At 30.4% G+C, this 23,029-nt stretch overlaps 1 protein-coding gene and 1 non-coding gene across 2 annotated transcripts; one reads left to right on the forward strand and one right to left on the reverse strand.

The window, feature by feature from the left end:
- Positions 1-4,651: 4,651 nt before the first annotated feature.
- Positions 4,652-5,339, reverse strand: LOC114186607 (uncharacterized). The gene is made up of 2 exons (XM_028074561.2): positions 5,114-5,339; positions 4,652-5,038 (listed from the first exon to the last, which is right to left on the reverse strand). The coding sequence occupies exons 1-2, from the start codon at positions 5,267-5,269 to the stop codon at positions 4,652-4,654; spliced, it is 543 nt and encodes a 180-aa protein (XP_027930362.2). The 5' UTR covers positions 5,270-5,339.
- An 8,883-nt stretch (positions 5,340-14,222) lies between these two features.
- Positions 14,223-14,296, forward strand: TRNAP-UGG (transfer RNA proline (anticodon UGG)). The gene has a single exon. It is a non-coding gene; the product is annotated as a tRNA-Pro (tRNA).
- The last annotated feature ends 8,733 nt before the right edge of the window (positions 14,297-23,029 follow it).

The raw sequence follows: 23,029 nt of genomic DNA on the forward strand, positions 1-23,029 counted from the left end.
TTCTCATCCACTGGTTATCATAATTTTCACTTGTACATATTCAAAATGTTTCATCAATTTCACACTATAATTAAGTATATGATAATTTATGAAACCAATTGATAATATGAAAATTGATATTTAATTTTATTTTAAAGGTTTAGTCTTTCTCATTTATAATATGATATTGTTTTATTTCAATTTCAAAGTGATCTTTTTTTTACCTTGAAGCATGTGTTATCGCCTTAAAAAAGAAAGGAACTTGTTTTGATGATAAAAGATAAAAGGCTTAAATATATATCTGGTTTCTATTTTTGTTGTTTTTATTCAATTTGGTCCTCACTTTCGTTTTGTGTTCAATTAGGTTCTCGTTTTTGTCAAATTTTGTTCAATTTGGTCCTTTTCACTAACGGTGTTTAAATAGTTAACATTTTTGAACAATACATGCCACGTGTCAACTCCTGGTTTTTATATTTTTAAATTTTTTTAATTTCAAAAAAATTGTTCATGTGTCAAGTCACAATTATTTCATGTGTCAATGCTAGTGCCATGTGCCAGTTTGTGGTAGTTTTATTTAATTACTCGGATCATACCCAGTTTGGTTCCAAAATTTCAAAATGGTACCCACTTTTAAGTTTTTCTCAATTTAGTACCCAAATTCGTAATGTGCATCAATGTAGTACCCTGCCACGTGTCAGCCTCTGGTTTTTTTGATTTTTTTTGATTTTTTAATTTTTATTTTTAATTTTGTTTTTGCCACGTGTCAAATCCTTGATGTGACACGTGGTATTGTTAGTGACACGTGACAAGGTATCGCCACGTGGCAAGGTTCATGCCAAGTGTCATTGTCTTGATTTCAATTTAGTTCCCACATGTGTCTATTTGTTTCAATTTAGTACCCATATATGTTTATTTGTTTCAATTTAGTCCCTACTCTATTTGTTTGAATTTTTTTTAAAATATATATATTTTTTAAAATAGAGAAATATTGTATCTCTTTTAAGACAAAATTTATTATTTATATAAATGTTATATTGATATTTGTTACTAAAAATGACTTATAAAATTAAGTATTGAATAACATGTTTATCTTTTGTTATTCATGACTTTTACTATTAACTTTAATATAAATTTTAATACTTAATTTTATAAGTCATTTTTAATAATAAATATAAATAATAAATTTGGTCTTAAGGGAGACACAATATTTCTCTATTTTGTAAAAGAATATTTGGACAAAATTGAAACAAATAGAGCGAGTACTAAATTGAAACAAATAAACATATATGGGTTTAAAAACTGCCATATATAAATAAACAAATAAACAAGTAAATACCAAGGGTTCCAGAACCGCCGGTAAATACAAGGGTTTCAAAACCGCCGGTAAATACCAGGGGTTTCAAAACCGCCAGTAAGTGTTGCTTTACCAAGGGTTAGTCAAAATCGTCGGTGATATGTTAACGACACTGGTTTTTCTAAGGGAAAAGCAAACTGCTGGTAATGCCTTTAGCGGGGTTAAAAACCCCGGAAATGCCAAAAATAATCCTGTTAAAAATAATTTTTCTTGTAGTGATTAACAGGGAAGGTTAAATTAAGCATGTATTATTTTATGAATCACGCACAAAATAGGCGTAATAAATTGAATCAAACTCATTTGTAAAAATAAAAAAATATTTAACAAAAATGTGCTTTGCAATAATCAAAGTAATATGAAGAATGGTATCGATTGATAAAATAAAAATGCATGTGCTTTGACATCTGATAACTTTTTTTAAGGATAATAATATATTAACCCACTTTTTTTTATCCAATTTTAACCCACCACTTCAATCACTCTTAGATTATCACATCCATCACTAAAAAAAATCAAAATAGATGATTTAAGAGTGATGAAAACAATGAATTAAAAGTAGATGAAAAAAGTGGGTTAAAATATCATGATTCACGTTGTTGAATTAAAAGTTGATCTTTGGAGGTAGAGATGCATTCTAGAGACTATAGAAATTCATTATAATTCTTTTTCCTAGAGTTCACAATTTATAGGAGTAACTAACTCTCGTATTCACGGGGGTTGGACATAGTATCTTAAATCTTTGTGATTTCTACTATTCAATATTTCTTTTTTCTATACTCTTGTGTTCTATTCCTGATCTTAAATGCATGCATTGATTAATTGCATATTTGTGGGTATCTAATTATTGGACAAAATGTTAGAACCTATGTAAGACCCGTAAAATTAATTAATTAATTAATAAATACGGGTAGTGAGAGCCTTTATGGCATTGAATATTGATTGATGTGATGTGGAAAAGTACTAGCTCAAATGGTTGAGAGTATTTTATTGTATGAGAGGACTTGGGTTTGAGTCTTATGTATGTCAATTATGTGTTGTTTTAATTATTATTAATTTTTAATAATATGCATGATCATGTTGAGTGATAACATAATTATAGAATTTTGTGAATTATCACGAAACACAAATTACTTGAGTGGTTGTGCATTGAATTGATGATGAGCATGGTATGGGTTCGAACTTTGGTGAAGCCCTTTTCTTTGGGCAAAAGAGCGTCTCGCTTAGGCGAGATTTCCTCGCCTAAGTGAGAATTCGAGGAATGATGTGTTGACTGTTTTGACTCGTCGCCTAGACGAGAGACTGGATTCCTAGGCGAAGGGTGGTCTCGCCCAAGCGTGTAAGGCTCGCCCAAGCGAGAGTTCGAGGATATTTTATGCAAGGTGCTCGCTCAGGCGAGAGATTCTAGCTTAAGCGAGATATGCTTTGGTGCTTGAATGAAGGCTTCTATCCTAAGCAAAGAATGGTGCTAATGGGTATTTCAAGTCAAGCGATATTGTTGTATTATAATGGTTTATGTTTGATTCGTAATTAGCTGACGAGTTTGGTAGTCTTGGGACATTACGAACTATGTTCGTATTGGGAACTCCACCTGGCGTTATAGTGTGTGATCCGTAGCATGGTTTCCTACACGTGCTCTATCGATTGTGGCCGATAGGTGTGGCAGCAAGGCGTCTTGAGGTACTCACTAGAAAACGTAGAACACGGTTAACATGGTTGTGGCTATGTGGGAGGAAATGATGAGATTCCTTTGATGTAGTTGGATATCAAACCATGGTTGTGACCATGTGGGGTCAAAGGATGGAATTCCTTTGATGTGAATTTGATATCAATCATGGTTGTGGTCATGTGGGATGGCAGGATATAATTCCTTTGATGTGTTTTTGATTTATGTATTTGAATTATATACGAATAAGTGTTTATTATGTTAGCTCACCCTATCTGCTTGTGTTTAGCGATGATTGTGTATACGATAACTCCTTTAGCAGGGTTAAAAGCTCCGAAAATGCCAAAAATAACCCCGTTAAAAACAATTTTTCTTGTAGTGATTAACAGGGAAGGTTAAATTAAGCATGTATTATTTTATGAATCATGCACAAAATAGGCGTAATAAATTGAGTCAAACTCATTAGTAAAAATAAAAAAATATTTAACAAGAAATGTGCTTTGCAATAATCAAAGTAATATGAAGAATGGTATCGATAAATAAAATAAAAATGCTTTCAGATTTTTGAATTACTCTAAAGTGTGTTAAATTTAATTATCATATAAACTACATTCACTTTCCCAAAGTGCTTTGCAATTACACACTTTTAATGCATTCCATTTTTTAGGAAGTACATAAAACATGACATAATATGCATTCCACTTTTAGCAAGCACTAAAACATGTCATAAAATTTAATCCATTTTTATGTACAATATTATGAATTTAAGGTCCCAAACATTTATGATAATTGAATAATGGTTTGATAATATATTTTTTTTCTTATTATTCTAAATGTTATGAATTAGTTAAGATGAATTCACTACAAAGTGTCTAGCGCATAAATAGATTGAATAATAAAGAAAATTGCAAGTGCTAGACGATAAACGAGAAAGAAAGGAACAAAAAAGGAATCACACCTAGAAATCAATGTAATTTAATTAAAGTGTTAATGATATAATCTACTTCTAGGGAAAAATTTGCTATAACACAGAGATTACAACTTCACAATTTCTTTCTAATTTAGATAGCAAAGTATTCAACTCTCAGTTAGCTTTCATTGAAAATAAAAGAACTAAATGATTTAGATTACAATTAATAAGAACAAATGTTAAAGAATTCAAACTAAAGATTATCAACAAATGTTAAAAAACAATCCAATGGTTTAGATTTTGTTTAAAGAAGTTGAAGAATATTATGAACATGTCATAAAATTTATTCTACTTTGTGAACAAATATTATGATTTTGGGATAGTTTAAATAATAATGTCGTTCCGGTTATTAAAAATAAATAAATACACTACTTCAATAAATTTGTTTTGGTTTAGGCATAACATCATTATTATTTTTTTTAAATTAGACAACACGTAAGTTGAAATAATACCTTAAATAATGTCATTGGTATGACTGTAAAGTATTTTATTTTTAAAATAAATCATAAACAAGAGGCTTATAATAGTATTCCCTTATTATAGCCTTATACTTTTGACAAGATCATGCTTCAGTTAAGAACATTAAATTAAATCATATTCAAAAAGTTTAGAGAAGGACCACCATGTTTTAAAACCAAGAACTTTATTTTTGTAAAATGCATTATTACAAGGTTGAATTTAAATTTTACAGAAAGTTTACTTTCTTAGGACAATTTAATTGTGGGTTTTGACACTTGATGTAATGGGGAATGGGGCTTTTGTTCAAGCATAACCTTATTTCAACTAAATCCTTACTTCTACAATTCAGTTGTGGTTCAACACCAATTGGTGATGTTTTTATAGTTGCGATGATTTGCCTCGCAGGGTAAGTTCTACCAGGTAATATATTTGCATGTTCAAGTATTTGTTGAAGATCATTCCTTGCATATATATCTAACGTGAGTCTGAAATAATCAAATGGTAGCATATTTGAACACGTTCCATGTTTCATCCATTCTGAATTCCAAAAGTAATTGTTGTTCCAAAGATAATTCGGCCAATCTTGATCAAGTTCATGAACTATTCCGCTAATCTAATAAAATAAATAAATAAAAGTCATCTTCTAAATATAATATCGAAATAATATTATCATAAAATAGAAGCTTACCAAAGAAATATTTAAACCAGTAGATGAGCACAAAGATGGTTGTGGTATGCTGTAATTGGATGGCCACAATCCGTGTATAGTAAACTTGAATGGTATTGTTTTTGTGGCATCACAGGCCTTATGGGCACAAAAGCCTGATGGCCAAGTTTGGGCCATTTTCCAGTACTGAAATTCCACTGCTGAACCATAGAAGAAGAGAGAAATGATTAATGTAACTTTGAGATAATTCATTGTGAAATTGATGAGAAATGATAATTTAATCATCTCAATTTATAGTGCCAAAACTTGATTGATTTTGCTTAATTCATACCCATCAATCTCTTTTTCTTTTTGTCATTTTAACTTTCTAATAGAAGTCTCTTCTCCTAACATTTATAATTGAATTTCTTCAAACTATCACAACGTGGTATGTTCACTCTGGTTAGTTTTATGTTGATTTTGTTAACAAATTTATAACGTATGTGTTTACAAATGTATTCATATGTAATTTGTCCAATATTGATGTTTTATTTAAGTTTCGATATGTATTCATAACGTGATGAGTTCAAAAACTTACTCCAACGTGAAGGTATTAGCCTGAGTTAGTGAGATTTACGGATTAATTAGTACATTTTAATAAGGTCTTAGTGTACTTGAATTTATTTTAGGACACATTTTGATCATCATAAAATTCATTCCATTTTTGTGTGCAGTATTATGAATTGAGGGTCCCAATTATATAATAAAATAAACAAAAAAGAAATATCATTCTGTGAATATATTATTAAGAAATAGAGCTAAGGAAACATTTAAGTTGATGGATGAACACCAAAATGGTTGTGACATGGTGTAATTAAATAGCCATAAGCTATGTATTGTCATAACTTAATTTATAAAACTTATTTCATAAAACATAACATACCATATGGCTGGCGCATGGTGTGTGATTGGACACCATACCACTTCTCCTCCTAACTTAATTCATACCATTCAATCTTCTTTTCATCTTCTCCTCCTTGCTGAGAACAAATTAATCTCTTTATTTTTGCTAAAATACTTGTGGTCTGAATGTGAAAGGGTGGGAAAGCCCTAGAGACAATGGGCTCCCAAGGGAGTTGGGAGAAACAACCTATAATGGTCTATAAAAGGTAATGATAAACATTAAAAAGGACCATTTTTCGTTTTATTTTTTTTACCACAATTAGGAGCCATATAAAAGGGGAGAATTAGGCAAATTGAAGGGTTTTAGAAGTCTGAAACCTAGAGTGAGAAGGGAGCACGAATTTTGAGTGGGAAAGTGAATTAGGATTGAGAGCAAAACTGTGGTGGTTGAGAGAGCAAAAGGAGGGTTCTTAGGTATCCCAAAGCCTAGGTTAGACAACCTTTTGAAGCAAGGATTCAAAAGTTAGGGGAGCTCTTTTTCATATCTATATGTATTTGGTGACAATCTTTGCATTCTGTGTTGGGCATGAATAAATTGTATGATAGACATAAGATTTTCGTAGCCAATATACTGTGAAATTGAGTTTCTTATGGTTTTGATGTGTATGGGAAATCCTTATGCAAATATATGCCAATAATGAGGTTTGAAATGCTGTATGTGTGGTTGTGGTTAAAAATTCGAATTTTATGGTCAAGTTGGAGTCTGAATCAAGTTCTTAATGCTGGTGTTATGTGATGAAGTGTTTGGGTAATGTTGAATGTGATTTTGGGTCTTGTTTATGTGTTTGGGTGTGCGTAAACAGGGAACTTATCTACTGATTTCGCTCAGGCGAGTCAGGCTCGCTCAGGCGAGAATTGCAGAGTGGTGACCATGATTCTGCTCGAGCCACTCGCTCAGGCAGAGGCCCATGGTTTTGGGCGACTTGTTAGCTCTCTCAGGCGAGTGTATCTCGCTTAAGCGAGAAATTGAGGGTTGTGAGACTCGGGTTTGGGGCATCTCGCCCAGGCGAGAGGTTCTCGCCTAAGCGAGAACTCGTGATTGTTTTGTGTGATGTTTAGCTCGTCGCCTAGGCGAGAGTGATGCTCTAGGCGAAGGAAGGGCTCGCCCAAGCGAAATAGGCTCGCCTAAGCGAGACTTCGCAAGTGAGCTGTTGTAGCACACTCGCTCAGGCGAGGAAACTTAGCCTAAGCAAGACAAGCCTGATCGCTTAAGCTAAGGTTTCTAGCCCAAGCTAGTTTAGTGCAGTTTGTGGGTATTGTTTGTACGCATTTATGAGAACGTGGATCAGGAGATGCTGTGCCATGAGCGGGTAGGTTCATGGAAGGTGATTGGCATGTGATGGTATGAGCGGGGAGGTTCATACTCAATTACTCTCCTATGAGGATACGAGCGAGGTAAGTTTGTATGTTCCGTGCTCACAGTTGAGAGATGCTGCGTGCGGAGAGGTACGTAGCTGGTGGATCACATGTGTTGGACTACGGGCGGGCAGGTCCGTAGAGTAGGACTACGAGCGGGGAGGTTCGTAGAGGCTGGACCACGAACGGGAAGGTTCGTGTGAGCATCATGAATCCTGAGTCCATGGCTAACTTTGTTGATTAAATTGGAGTTTACAAGCCTTGGGGGTATTAAGGATGTGATTAGGGTTTAACTATGAGAATATAATTGGGTGTAATTGTATTGTTTACCTATTATGTTTCTTATATTCTGTTGAGCTCACCCTTTCTATTTGTGTTTGGTGATGATCGTGTAATTCTTTACACGAGAGCAGTTTATGATACAGGTGATGCTACTAACACCTGAGATGGAGAGAGGGCTATCCTAGGGATTTTGAGTTAGGAAATTCTTAGGGTTTTCATTGTTTGTCAGATTTTGAAAATTGTAATAAAAGTACTATTTAGTTTCCTTTAAATTTATAACGCTATTATTATTGTGTTAAATTTTCCCGCGTTTTGGAAGTAATAAAGTGCAACATTTGAACTCATTTATTATTATTTATATATTGATTTATTTAAATCAAGAAATTTCTAGTAAGTTAAATTATTTTTATATGTAAGATAAAATAGTAATTTATTATTTTTATCAATTAAATTATTTGTCATTCACTAATTTTTATAAACTTTCTTCTTATTTATCTTTAAATTTCTCTATCTTTCCCTTAATCCAAACAATCTAATTTTCATCTTTCTTTCTTCTCAAATCTGTTTAAATTCACTCTTTCAAATCTATTCCTGAAAACAAACACAAGTTATAAGAGCGTGTAGAAAGGTTATTAGAATTTATGTAAGTCTTGCTTCAACAGTGTGGAGGAGTAATTAGAAGAATTTTTGGACTAAACCTCACAATACCCTAACCACAAGAGTGTAAGAAAGGTCAAACACTAGCTCAAAGTATCTTTGAATTGGGACAAGGAACATCATAGACTTAGAGTCTATTATATAGTCACTAACACCCACCTCCTATGTTATCCGAGGCGATGTAGGACTTTTCAAGACATGTTCCTTTCATCAGCCCAACATTCTCCACCCTGATCAAAATAAACATATCTTCATTGCCTATATCAACAATCACACTCCACCATAAAGAGTATCACTTGAAATCAAATCGTCTCAAGAATTTCCACTTGGAATCAAACTATTCAAAGAATTTCCACTTGGAATTCAACCATCCCAAGAATTTTCACTTAAAATCAAACCATCCTAAGAATTTCTACTTGGAATCAAACTATCCCAAAAATTTTCACTCAGAATCAAACTATCCCAAGAATTTCCCTTGGAATTAAACCATATGAAGAATTTTCACTTGGAATCAAACCATCCAAAGAATTTTCACTTGGAATCAAACTATCCCAAGAATTTCCACTTCGAATGAAATCATCCGAAGAATTTCCATGTGTTAGCACAAATAGCCTTAATGATTTGGTGCTTGAAGATTTGATGAAGATACATGAAGCCATTGCCTTGGAACATGTTGGAACCATGCTTAAATTGAGGAAGATGTGAAGATTTGATGTTTCACGTGTTGATCAAGGCTTGTGTGCGTGCTCTCTATCTAGTTTATTCATGAAGAATGGTGTTCATGTTATAGACCATTTTGCATTGTATAGATGTATAGGGTCTTAGTTGTGTCTTTTAATATGTTGAAATGTTTTTCAACAGATTAAATGGTGTCTTTTAATTTGTTGAATGACTTTTTAACAAATTAAAAGGTTCGTTTCAGTAGTTTTAACCGATACATATTCAATCAGTTGATTTATTTTGTAATTGACTAATTTCACTTAAGTTAAGTAAAATCAACCGATTGATTTGAAAATAAACCTGTTGAATTTCGTAACAGTTTGCCTAGAAAGTTTGTTTTTCTCGAAAGAGAGGTAGCACTTACCATTTTGAGCGCGAAGACTGTTTGGAATCAATGGAATACTCTCTCTTTCGTGATCATACAGATGTGCAACTGTCGAAGATTTATCTTAGATCATTCTTGGAGCTTTTAGCTTTGTGTTTGAAGCTTGGAGAAAGAGGTTTTTGTAGGCAAGGTTTTGCTACCACTGAGGTTTGATCTTTCTCAAGTTTTTGGGTTTGATCTTTTGAAATAGTGCAAAATCAAGCTTGGGTTGCCTTGACTAATTGGATATAGCTCAGGTTTGAGTGAACTAATATAAATATATTATGCATTGTACTTGTCTCTAACTCTTCTCAATTGTTTAACACTTTAAAGTTTAAAGAAATTTGAATTGAACCATATTTTTTATATGTTATGTTGTGTATTCCTTAATTACTATACTTGTTAACTAATTTTCTCATTACCTAAAACAATATCCATCTTAAGTAATATTTTAATACAACTCAATATAAGTGATTTCTCTTTTAATAAAACTTTTTTTTTTCATTTGTGGAGAAATCTAAAAAACTAGCATGTTCCAAGTGAAATCAAACTAAAATTCGTTGAATAAAATTTGGAGTTTTAATTTTGTGTGAAGAAAAAAATATTATTCTAAGAAAAAAAATCTAACTAAATATGGTTAAACTAGTTTTTTCATAATATTTTGTACAAATATCATGGTAGGAAACCCGAGCTTATGTTTAATTAAGACATGATAGTTGGGTCGATGGAAATTTCAAAGAAAATTGTTAATATATATATATATATATATATATATATATATATATATATATATATATATATATATATTATTTAATAATTCAATTTAAAGTGAGAATAATAAATTTTTGAATATCTTTCCAGAAAGATGATGTATTCATGATTCTACACCATGTTTCTTCTACTAAACTAATTCTAGTAAGGATGAATAGTGGAGGGTAAGATGAAGTGTTACATCCAGTTAAAGGAGAACTTTTGCTAAGGCTTTACAAAGTTAAAACTTAACTCCCTTTTGGGAAACCTCCCTTTTTGGGGAGGGATGAAACATGATCTTTGGAAGCATAGACACATTCCGGAGGATAAAGGCATTCATTATTATACTTTTTCCTAGAGTTCAAAATGTATAGGAGTAACTTACTCCCATATTCACGGGAGTTGGACATAATATATCTTCAATCTTTGTGATTTCTACTATTCAATATTTTTTTCAATACTCTTGTGTTTATTCCCGTTCTTAATTGTATGAATTGATTGATTGCATATTTGTGTGTATCTAATCATTGGACACAATGTTAGAACCTAGACTAGAATAAAACAATTAATTGAGTGTGAATGACATAAAGTACATCATTGGTCATTCCTAGCATCCAAATTTAAAGCTTAATGCAAACTTAATATGCTTTAGAGGGAAAATATTTGACTTTGACTAAATTAGTGGAAATTAAGAGATTATGTTGGAGAAGGTTCAGCACAACAAACAATACAGTGGGCCTTTAAACAAACTCAGTTGTGGTTCTACATATATTCCTTTTATATATTTGGATAAATAGAGTCATTGTCGCACATGTTTGTTCAAATGTAATTAGTCCAATTATTAGGGTTGGGCAAAATAAACCAAACTGCACTACATTATGAAAAACTGCACTGAACTAAAAAACTGTTCGCATGAACTGCACTGAATTGAAAAACAATTTAGATGAACTGAACTGAACTGTTATTCTTAAAAATAAACTGGACTGCACTGAACTGCACTGCACTATAATATAAACTGAACTAAACTATTATAAACTGAACTGTTTTATGAACTACACTACGTAAGAACTGAACTGCACTATTTTTGGACTGAATTGCACTAATTTTTAACTTAACTACACTGTTTTTGAACCGTTTTTGAACCGAATTGCACTGATTTTGAATAAACTTCACTCTTTTTGAACTGAATAGTACTATTTTTTAATCGGATTGCATTGATTTTGAATTGAATTGCACTATTTTTGAACTCAATTACACTGTTTTGAATCGAATTGCACTAATTATATATGATTGTACTACGCAATAATAATCTAAAGTTTATAATTTGAAAGTGCGTAGAAAATAATATTTGAAATATGCATCATACTTCAATACACCAATTAACACCAATTACGTTAGTACCAATATTTATATTTATTATACTAATTTCAATATTTAAGTTACAAAAAACTTTAATATAAATAAAAAATTATAAAAATGTTAGCTGTCACAAAATTTAATTTTTAAAAATAACTTCCGTAAAATCATAACATAAAAAGAACATTACATAATAAAATTCATTTAAAATAAAATAAGATATTGAATTAATTTATAATTTTTTTAATAAATTAATTATAAATATTTTATATTTTTCTCAAAGAAAAAATAAAGAAAAAAATTAAGACAAAATAAAATAAATATTTCAATATGAAAGAGAAAGAATAGAACGTAAGACATAAAACACATAAGTCCAATTCTTATCCTAATACCAATATTTTTATTTGAGGTATTTTGCTCTTTCAATCTACTATAGTTCAATAGTTAACTTAACATAAGTTTAGTTTCTTAAAACTGAACTATTTTATAGTACAATTCAATTATTATTATGAATAGTTTAGTATATTTTAGTTTAATATAGTACAATTAATTATATAGTTTAGTATAGTTTAGTAAATTATGCCCAGCCCTACCAATTATAGAAGACTATGCTTTGGAAGCTATTTTTAAATTGATTACGGAAATTGTAGTAGAAATTTTTTAGTTTGAGTGTTTATTTTTATATCTAAAAGTGGTTGATCGTGACTCATTTATCTTTTAGTAATTTATTATTAGACAATTTAGTAACTATATTATGCTAATAGAAGATTATAACGTTGTGATGAATTAATACCGCATTTTAAACATGTCTAATAATAAGTATGAAAGCTTTAAATTATAATAAAAAGTATAAGCAATAAAACAATTAGTTCATTAATAAGTTTTATCTATAATCATCAAAACAAGTTCCTTTCCTTTTTAGGCGATAACATATGCTTTAAGGTAAAAGATCACTTTGAAAATTGAAATAAAATAAGGTCATATTATAAATGAGAAAGACTAAACCTTTAAAAGAAAATTAAATATTAAATTTCATATTATTTGGTTTCATAAATTATCATATGCTTAATTATAATGTGAAATTGATGAAACATTTTGAATATGTACAATTAAAAGAGAATTGTCTTTTTATGATTGCCGATAATATCATAAAAACTTAAAACCCCTTATTTACTGCAGGAAGGTATAGACTAGAAATTTGTTTATTTTGATAGCTTTATCATACGATAAAGCTATCAAAATAAACAACCATGCTTAAAAAATTATTCTTCGTTACCTATTATCTTTTTTATTCCAACAAAAAAATCAAATGGAATTATCCTAATTTTGAACAAAACATCAATCCATGTTTAATTCGAATCTAAATTCAAATTGGATTTCGAATTTTTAATTTCTATTTTTTTTTTCTTAAAGGAGTAATTTTAGCAGTCGACTCGCTTTTTTCAAATTGTTTTTCGTTATTAAGAAAAGGTAACGAAGATAAAATACGAGCTTGTTTTATAGCAACAGTAATTAATCGTTGTTGTTTTAAGGTCAATCTATTTACACGTCTAGATAATATTTTTCCTTGTTCACTAATAAATCGACAAATTAAACCCATGTTTTTATAATCAATTCGGTCCCCCGATTGAATCGGGGGCAAACGTCTACGAAAAGATCGCTTGGATTTAATAAAGAGTCGCTTAGGTTTTTCCATAGTTTATTTATTCCTATTCCAAAAATAACATTGATTTAAATAAATATAATTATAATAAAGGATTTGTATTTTTTTTCTTCTTTAGCATATGTTGTTATATAACGACGGGGACATCATTTTCTCAATTCCAATCGACTAGGCGTATTGTGTCGATTCTTGTTAGTAATCTATCTAGAAATACCGCTTTATTCCTTATTTAGACTCTTTTTATCACAACCAGTACCTTCCAAAAGAACACTTACTCGGATATCTTTACCCTTGGACATGACCCTCCTTTGGGTTTTTAATTCACTTATAACTCTTTTCGGATTCGAATCTAAGAATCTAAGAAAAAGATGAAAACAACTAAGATAAGATAAAAAAGAAGAATTCGAAAAATTATGAAAGATTTCGTTCCAATTTAATTGAATCTAGTACAAAAAAGATAGTACAAAAAGAATACAAGGATCTGTAACTATATTTCGTTTCAAATTGCCAGTATTTTCGTTTTTTTAAAGTATTTTTTATGATATTGTTGCCCCAACCTATGGATTTCTGCTTTCACTTTCTTTTTCATAGGAATTGAATTAATAATTCAATTCCATTGAAGCCTGGACCAGATCCCGATCCCGAGTGTCACTCCGAATTTCAATGAGGCCAATTTAATCTTTCGTCTTTATCTTTCCTAAAAAAAAAAAGAAGAGTAGGTTAATTACACATATTTAATATATAATTGGACCTTTCATCTTCTTCACCCCTTCCCGTGTCAATAACTAAAATTAAAAAAAGGGGAATATCAATGCATCTGGAAAAAAACGATTGATCTCTATCAATAGACCCGCCAAAGCCCCGAACCATAAAGTACTTACTACTGGTGCCACGGAAAGATATGTTTTTAGATCTCGCATTTCAAATCCTCCTTTCTTTTTATTATTTAAGTATTTTTTCTCTGTTGATATATATCAACAGAGAAAAATGTGGAAAACAAGACAAAGATTCTTTACAATAACACTATAAACAAATGGAAAAGGGATGTAGCGCAGCTTGGTAGCGCGTTTGTTTTGGGTACAAAATGTCACGGGTTCAAATCCTGTCATCCCTATCCCTAACAATTACTTATTCTATGATATTCCGTATTCTATAATATTCCATATTCTATGAGATGAGCAATAAACCGGGAACCTGTGAAGACGAATTCCAATTGAACATACATACTGAATATCTATATGCAAAATGGATTTGGATCATATAATTTTATGAAAACAAAACGCTCTTAGTTCAGTTCGGCAGAACGCGGGTCTCCAAAACCCGATGTCGTAGGTTCAAATCCTACAGAGCGTGATTCTAGTATTATTCGCCTGATAATTACACTGAAATAATTGAACATTCAAAAGAAAGTCTGAATTTTATCCTTGTCGATTAGGATTAAACTAAATAAATAGGGAATCACAAAAAAAGAGACATTAATGAATCAAAGATCCAACTGATCACCTCGTCGGTATTGTAAATATGCAGTTACAAATAATCCAGCCAAAGTAATAGGAATTAAACCTAACACGATTCCAAATAGAAAAACTTCAATCATTTTTATTTGTTCGAAAAGTAAAAAGAAAGGTAATATAATATCTAGCCTTAAACATAAATCTGTATTGATCATAAATCTCAACGATCGAGAATTGTAAATTGACATAGTAAGGAATTCTAGAATGTCTTATACCAAAATTTACTATTCCTCTCAAAATTACAAATCAAATAAGTCGTATTTTACTAAGACCAATAAATAGAGACGAGGTTATAATTAAAACCGATAGTAAAAAACCGAAATAACTAGTGATAGTGGGCATATAGAAACTAAATGAAATATGTTCGTTCTTTTTATACATATGTTTATAAAGCACTTCCCTAAATTTCCATTTTTGAGAGAAAAAAGAAGATAAAAAATCCTACTTGAAAGATACAATTCAAAATTGGCAATTCCTCAATAAATTCAATTATTAGAGACGAAAAAAAAAGAAATAGAGTAACATAATTTAGAAATAAATTCCTCATCTGTTACATCTACCCATCCTGTGATTTCAAATCAACATACTTCTTAATCAACTCAGGAATTAAGTAAACTGATCTAATGAAAATATTTAGTATTATTCTATAGATATCCAATAGAATTCTGTTTATATTGGAAAAAGAAAAGAAAAATTATGAATATTCAAACAAAGAATAATAACTCTGTTATTTCATTTTATTTCACTTTGAATTAATGTAGAAGAAAATAGAAAAAAAGATCTTCAACAACCACAAAAAATATATTTATTGATTTGGCAATAATTGAATTATTAAAATAGAAAATCTACTTTATGAATTATCTACTTTATTAATTATTAGAAACCCTTTTCTCATATTCCGATTTTAATGGATCTTTAGTTTCTAATCCAAAACTAATAATTTGAAATGTTAAGAACCTTCCTTTTATACTATTACTCTAAAAATTTAATATAAAAAAAATTTTTATATACCCAAACTTTGCAAAATTTTCTATCGGATTTTTGACTACATAGAGACAATCAATGAAAAAAGAAGAAAAAAATCTAGTACTAAAATTTTACACTGATTGTGAAATTTCATTGCTCTGTTAGAAGAAGGATAGCTATACTGATTCGGTATACTCAAAAGACACCGTTGGTACAAAATGGACGATCTAACAAGGATTCTATTTCAGTAAATTTCGCCTTACTGATCTCGTCTTTTATGGACTCGATCCCCCCCTTTTGACTGTACAAGAATATGTGGAGTTCAAGATGTCTGGAAGCACAGGAGAACGTTCTTTTGCTGATATTATTACCAGTATCCGATACTGGATTATTCATAGCATTACTATACCCTCCCTATTCATTGCAGGTTGGTTATTTGTCAGTACAGGTCTAGCTTACGATGTATTTGGAAGTCCCCGCCCAAACGAGTATTTTACAGAGAACCGACAAGGAATTCCATTAATAAATGGCCGTTTTGATCCTTTGGAACAACTTGATGAATTTAGTAGATCTTTTTAGGAGGCTCCAATGACTATAGATAGGACCTATCCAATTTTTACAGTACGATGGCTAGCTGTTCACGGACTAGCGGTACCCACTGTTTCTTTTTTGGGATCAATATCAGCAATGCAGTTCATCCAACGATAAACTTAATTTGAATTATAGAGCTATGACACAATCAAACCCAAATGAACAAAATGTTGAATTGAATCGTACCAGTCTCTACTGGGGGTTATTACTTATTTTTGTACTTGCTGTTTTATTTTCAAATTATTTCTTCAATTAATTAGAATTAATAGAAGAAATAGGAATAGTCAATAATATATATATTAAGAATTCTTTTATCCCATTCGGAAGGATATCATTTCATAATTATCTATGACTGTTTGTTAATGTCTTTAGCATGACTGACTACGTGATTAAATGTGGAGGAAAGTGGGATAAATGGCCGATACTACTGGAAGAATTCCTCTTTGGATAATAGGTACTGTAACTGGTATTACTGTGATCGGTTTAATTGGTATTTTCTTTTATGGTTCATATTCCGGATTGGGCTCATCTCTGTAGTAATCGTATTCTATTTGGGTTTTTGAAATGAAAGTGTAAGAACTGAACAGGGATCCACTCTTTCTTTGACGAATGCAAGTGGATCCCCCTTGAGTTCTTAAGAATTCTAATTTTTTTTCATATAAATGACTACTTCTTCCGATGTTTCAAAAAATTCCATTTCATTCTTTTTTTTTTTTATTTGTTCACTACATATTATATTATTTTACATATTATTTATATACCATAAAAGATTATCTGGCAGAAAGATTCTAAGTTGGAAAAAAGAGAAACTAAGATATAGGATTTTTCAGGAAGGGATTCAAAAATAGTATTTTATTGATATTTTTAGAATATTTCTATTTCAACACAAACAAGAAGGAATAGGAATCGGACTCTAGGAAAGGACAAAGAAAAAAAAAAGAAAAAAACAAAGAATCCCCCTTAGAGTAACTTTTCCATATTTGAATATATATATATATTTTCTATTATACAGATATTATACAGAATATAATTACAAAAATTATCAAAAAAATTGAGTTATTTTTACGAGTTTAATATGTTGATAAATACGCGGAACTAAAAATTCATTTCGAACAATTGAACCTTCTCAAATTGTTTCTTCTTAAGAACTAAAAAGATTTGTGCTAAAATAATAGATGCCAAGAAGAACAAGAGACCTTGAACACGTAATGGATCTTGAAGTACTATTTCCGCATCCCCCTGACCAAATCCACCGACATTAGGATTACTTGTTAATGGCTGATCAAGTTTGATAGATTCACCTTCTGAAACAAGAAGTTCTGGTCCTGGAGGTATAATATCAATCACTTCACGCTCATCTAATGCATCTACTATAGTGATTTCGTATCCCCCTTTTTCTTTTCGTATGATTTTTTTGACTATACCTGCTGCTGTAGCATTATAAACATTATTATTACTCTTGCTCCCGTCAAGATAAATCTGGCCCCTTCCCCTGTTCCCGCCTACATATATAGGATATTTTAAGAAATGAATATCTCTTTTACTAGCGGGATCCGGGGAAAGAATAGGAAACGTGATTTCATTATATTTCTGACCAGGAACAGGGCCTACTACAAGAATATTTTTTTTGTAGGGCGATAGTTTTGAAAAGACAGATTGCCTATCTTCTCTTTAATCTCAGGCGAAATACGATCGGGGGGTGCCAATTCAAAACCTTCCGGTAAAATAAGAACAGCCCCCACATTCAAAGTTCCCTTTTTACCATTAGCTAGAACTTGTTTCACTTGCATATCATAAGGAATTCGAACAACTGCTTCAAATACAGTATCAGGAAGTACCGCTTGTGGAACCTCAATATCCACGGGCTTATTAGCTAAATGGCAATTGGCACAGACAATACGACCGGTTGCTTCTCGGGGATTTTCATAACCCTGCTGTGCAAAAATTGGATATGCATTTGAAAAGGGTGCTCGAATTATTATATATATCATGACCGATATAGAAATGGATCGGGTAATCCCTTCCTTTATACAAGAAAAAGCATTTCTAGTTTGCATGGTCTAATCATTGATCCTGAAAATTTCTACAATAAGATTAGGTAGGTCACTCGCATAGTTCCCTATCCAAGGTGGGAACCCCTTTTTTATTTAACTTTTTTTTAAAGAGGGGAAAATGAAAAATTATCTTTTTTAGATAAAAACTTGAAATTCATTGAAGTAAATCGGTTTTTCTGTCAATCATTCATTGAATGATAAATCACTACAAGTGATGGAGATATGCGATTTAAATAACGGAAAATCCAATATTTTAAAATTGTATCTAAAATGACTGGAAAAGTGGACACAAGACCGGATATAATTTGATCATTTTGAGCAAATCCAAAATCTTTATAAACGAAGCCAAAAAGTAGTTCCCACCCATGGGTTGAATGGAATCCTATACATAAATCAGTTAATAAAAGAATAGAAAAAGCTTTTATTGTGTCACTTAAATTATATATAAATTCTCGAACCAAAGAGTTAATAAGAACAAGTTCTTGATTACCAAGAATAGAATAACCGCTTAGAATAAAGAAACAAATTATATTTGTGGAGAAGTGCAAAATCGTATTCATACGATCTTCATTGTGTGTTTTGATTAATTGGATTGTTTCTTTATAAATTCCAGTACGAAGGTTTTGTATATATGTTTTCGGACATTCCTTTAACATGTCATCTAAGAAAAACAGTTCCTCTAATTCTATGAATTTGTTTAGAATACTCTTTTCTTTAATATCATTCAAGAAAATTTCGGATTGACTAGTATTCCACCAATTAATAAACCAAGATTCCAGACTTTTCTTAAATGTGAAAGAGATACACCAGGGCAAAAAGACTATAGATGTAAGATATAGAAGGGGAATGCTTTTTTTTTTCATTTTTCGTCTTTAATGAACTTAACTTCATCTCTTTCGTCAACTCTATATGATAATAACTTTTCTATCAAGTATAAGCTTCATTACAAGTTATAGAGCTTCTAGATAAATTTAGATTGTATTTTATCATTTTTTTTTACTTAAACTTCGGAAGTTAGCCTTTGCCTTCTTTAATTGAGAAAAAAGAATACATAAATCGAATAAGAAATCGAAAGAATTCACAGTCAATTCCAATCCAATGAAGAAAAAAATATTGTTTCGAAAGGATATTAATTGCTAAGATTCGAAGAAAAAAGGATTCTTTTTAGAAATACACCAAGGAGCACTTCGAGTTATGACTATAATATTCAAATTTCGAAATCAAAAAATGTCCCATCTATAAAAATAAAAATTGAAATATTTTGAAAAAAACAGTTTTTTTTCAAAATATTTCAATCGGTACACTAAATAAATAGGACAATTCTGAAACTTTTTGTGCAATTTTATTTCTAGTTAAGTCCAATTTTCATCAATAAAGAAGCGGTACACCTAAAAAAAAAGATAATTCGCCAGCTCTATTTGCAATTTCTAGTGGAGTCAAATTATCTTCAATACGAGTCAAGGGAATAAACCCCTGTTCTATTGTTTCCATATAAACGAGACTCTCATAAGTAAGAGTACGAGTCAAAATACTTCGTTCTTGAACTCCTGTTATTATTCTGATAGATTTAATCTCGTTCATAGGTATTTTGAGAATAATACGACGATTTTTTCCAGGAAATCCCCAACGAAGAAAACATACTTCTTCTTTATTTTTTTTATCGAAGATATCAAAACCACCGCCAATATCCCACAAAATAATCCACCACAAATAAAAACTAATAAAGAGACCCCAATTCCATAAAAAGCCATCGCGGCCCCTTGTGGAATAAATGGAAAATTACTAATTTCCTGAGAAAAAAGGAAAAGACCCATACCGAGATAACTGGAAATTGCAACCAACAATAACCCCAATGAACCTAAAAAAATGATAAAGGCTGAAAAGATATTGCTTATTTTTCGAGACTCTATTTTAATTTTTCACTTAAAACTTTTAGAACTAGAAAAGTGAAAAATTCAAATTTTTTCTTTTTTTTTTAGTTCTTTTAAAATGGGGTCGAAAAAGGAAAGTGGATTTTTCGTGGAACTAGAAAAAGGCAATTCAACTTCCATCCCCCAAACTGTTAAAAAACAAAAGTTCTTTTTTTTTCTTTGAATTTTTTTTGTTTTCATTACATCGTATTTTAGATTTATGCCAAGGTTTTAGACGAAAAGGAAATAATATTTTTATCTGAATCCCATCTGTTAGCCATTTTTGCGGAAACTCTCTTTCGGATAATTGAACGCCGTTATACATGCATTTAATATATATTTCTCTCTTCCAATCCATATAATCTTCAGACCATTTTGGAATTTGAAAAAATAGTATACGAATTGTATTTTTAATTATTATAAATGAAGGTAATAGAATATATTTCCTAATAAAGCATTGGGTTATTAATAAAACACCTCTTATTACTTGAGCAAATATAATGCTATCCCAGGCTTCTGCTATTTCTATACGTTTTCTTTCTGCATTTTCCTTTTTTGCTTCCTCCTCTTTTTTTTTCGGACTTTTTTTTTGTTTTTTCCTCTATAGAACCTAAAATTTGAAATTCTGTCTTTTTACGAATCCAAATATTTAACATAAAAAATCTTTTCATTGATTTTAAACTATGAAAAGAAAAGAATATTGATTTTTCAATTTTATCCAAAAAAAGCGGCGAATGCACCCTTTTTTGAAAAAATTTCCAAGTAACTGTTTTCCGTCTTTGAGCACGGATAGATCCTTTGATTATGTCTCTTCGAAAATCCGATTGTTGGGAATAACGTCTTAAAGCCAATTCGTTTTTTTGTTCAGTATTTTCAGTATCTCCACGATCACGATAAGTCTTGTATTTTTTAAAAAATTTATCTTTATTAGTCAAAATGACTACACGTTTGCCTTTTCTAGAACGAATTTGAGAATTATCTGCTTCAATTTTTCCACCTAGTTGTTCTAATTCGTCCATCAATTTGTATGACCACCGAGGTACTTTTTTACAGATTTCGTTTCTTTTAATAGACTTAGTGTTCTTTCGATTTACTTTTCTTTTTTCGTTCAAATCAGTTGTAATTGCATCAAATAATATTTTGATTATTTGTTTTTTTTCTGCGTCATAATTATAATTCATTTTTACTTGTTCAGGTTCTGTAAATAAATAAGGTACGTGCGAATTTAAGCTTGACACTAATGAAAATTGACTGATTAGATTAAAAAGAAATGTAGTTACTAATAATTTTTTATCAAATGTTTTTCTATTTTCCTCTAATTTTGGAGAATTACTATTATTCTTTTTAGAAATCTTATTATAAAGAAAGATATCTTGAATTTTATTTATAAAAATGTTATTTTTTTTGTAAGTTTTTTCATGTTGTATTGAGGTTGAAAAACCGTTTTTTATTTGTCCACGGAAGGGTCTGTTTAACAAAGGATCTTTTCTTTTAGTTAAATATTTTTTTTTAGTTTCATCATCACAAAATCAAATTCTATTTTCGAATATATCGAGAGAAATCAATTTCTTATCTATCAGTTTTGTGCGATTTATAAATTCATTGCTCAATTTGTTTATTTTTTCTTCATTCCTATAGTACGAATCATTATACAAATCATCAGAGGAAATTTTCTTTTTTGTGAAGAAATCTATTTTTGTTTCCATCAGTTTTTCAAAACTTGATAAATTTTGTGGATACGTAAAAGATATTTTTTCTCTTCCATCACGTTGATATGTATGAAAAAAAAATTCTGAAATTTCATTTTTTACCATGTTTTCAAATTCATTATTTTTTATATATCGAAATGGACGCTTCCATCGTTTATAATTGAAAAGAATATTTATAAGAGGTTTTTGTAACATATCTTTATCTTTTTTTTTTCCTTTTTTAGAAATTTCATTGCTTTGTTTACTTTCTAATACTAATAGTTTTTTATTAAAAAAGGGGAGAGGTGTTCTTCCTAAATAATATAAACATGTAACAAATAAGAAAACAGCAAAGATTTTAAACATATAATTTCTAAATTCTGACAGAATGTCTTTTTTTGATTGAATACGGACATTAGATTTAATCCAATTATTTTGCTGTATGCAGATTAATAAAAATTCAATCCATTTTATAAAAAAAGTATGACCTATTATCCAACCAATAAAACTACTTGTTAAAAATAGCAATTTATTGTTACATCGAAACAAATAAATATTGATGAATCTCATGAATATGGAACTCGGTAAGAAAAGGGGATTTAAAAATTGAAAAAGAAGATTCTGAAAGAATCTTCTTTGAATACTAAAATTACGTATTGAATTTGGATTCTTGTATCCATAATTCAAAAAGTTTTTTTGACTATTGCCGAAGAACTGAAATAAAAGATAGGGTATAGCTGTGACAGTTATTGTATGGGGTCTACCCAATGCTAAATGCAAAGGCGCATAATAGATAGACATGAACATTATGAGCTGTCCCGTAATAAACCCAGTTGTTGCTGCTATTTTCTTCTCGGTTCCTTCTTCCACAAGTCTAGCTCGAAGAAGGAAGAGATAAGAGGGCCCTATGGAAAATGTGGTCATAAATCCATAATAGAGTCCGACCACAACTATCGAATTCATTATCTTCATGCATAAGAATACTAGATTCTCCAGTATAAAAGATTGAAAAATCATCTCAAACCTCTCTTTTTCTTTTCTATTGCAATTTTTGGATTATTATATAACGATTTTTCAATTTTCAATTTTGCATAATTTTCCATTTATAGAAATAGATAGACTAG

This window comes from Vigna unguiculata, chromosome 6, assembly GCF_037176805.1.
Source record: "Vigna unguiculata cultivar grain cowpea cultivar isolate G323 ecotype 2 chromosome 6, ASM3717680v1, whole genome shotgun sequence".
NCBI classification, from domain to species: domain Eukaryota; kingdom Viridiplantae; phylum Streptophyta; class Magnoliopsida; order Fabales; family Fabaceae; genus Vigna; species Vigna unguiculata.

What these genes read in the sequence shown, in the direction of transcription:
- LOC114186607 (XM_028074561.2), bottom strand. Translation starts at nt 5,269, where the DNA reads ATGGCCCAAACTTGGCCATCAGGCTTTTGTGCCCATAAGGCCTGTGAT. An exon ending in CTGGTTTAAATATTTCTTTG is followed by an intron (nt 5,039 to 5,113) that starts GTAAGCTTCTAT and finishes TTATTTTATTAG; the next exon opens with ATTAGCGGAATAGTTCATGA.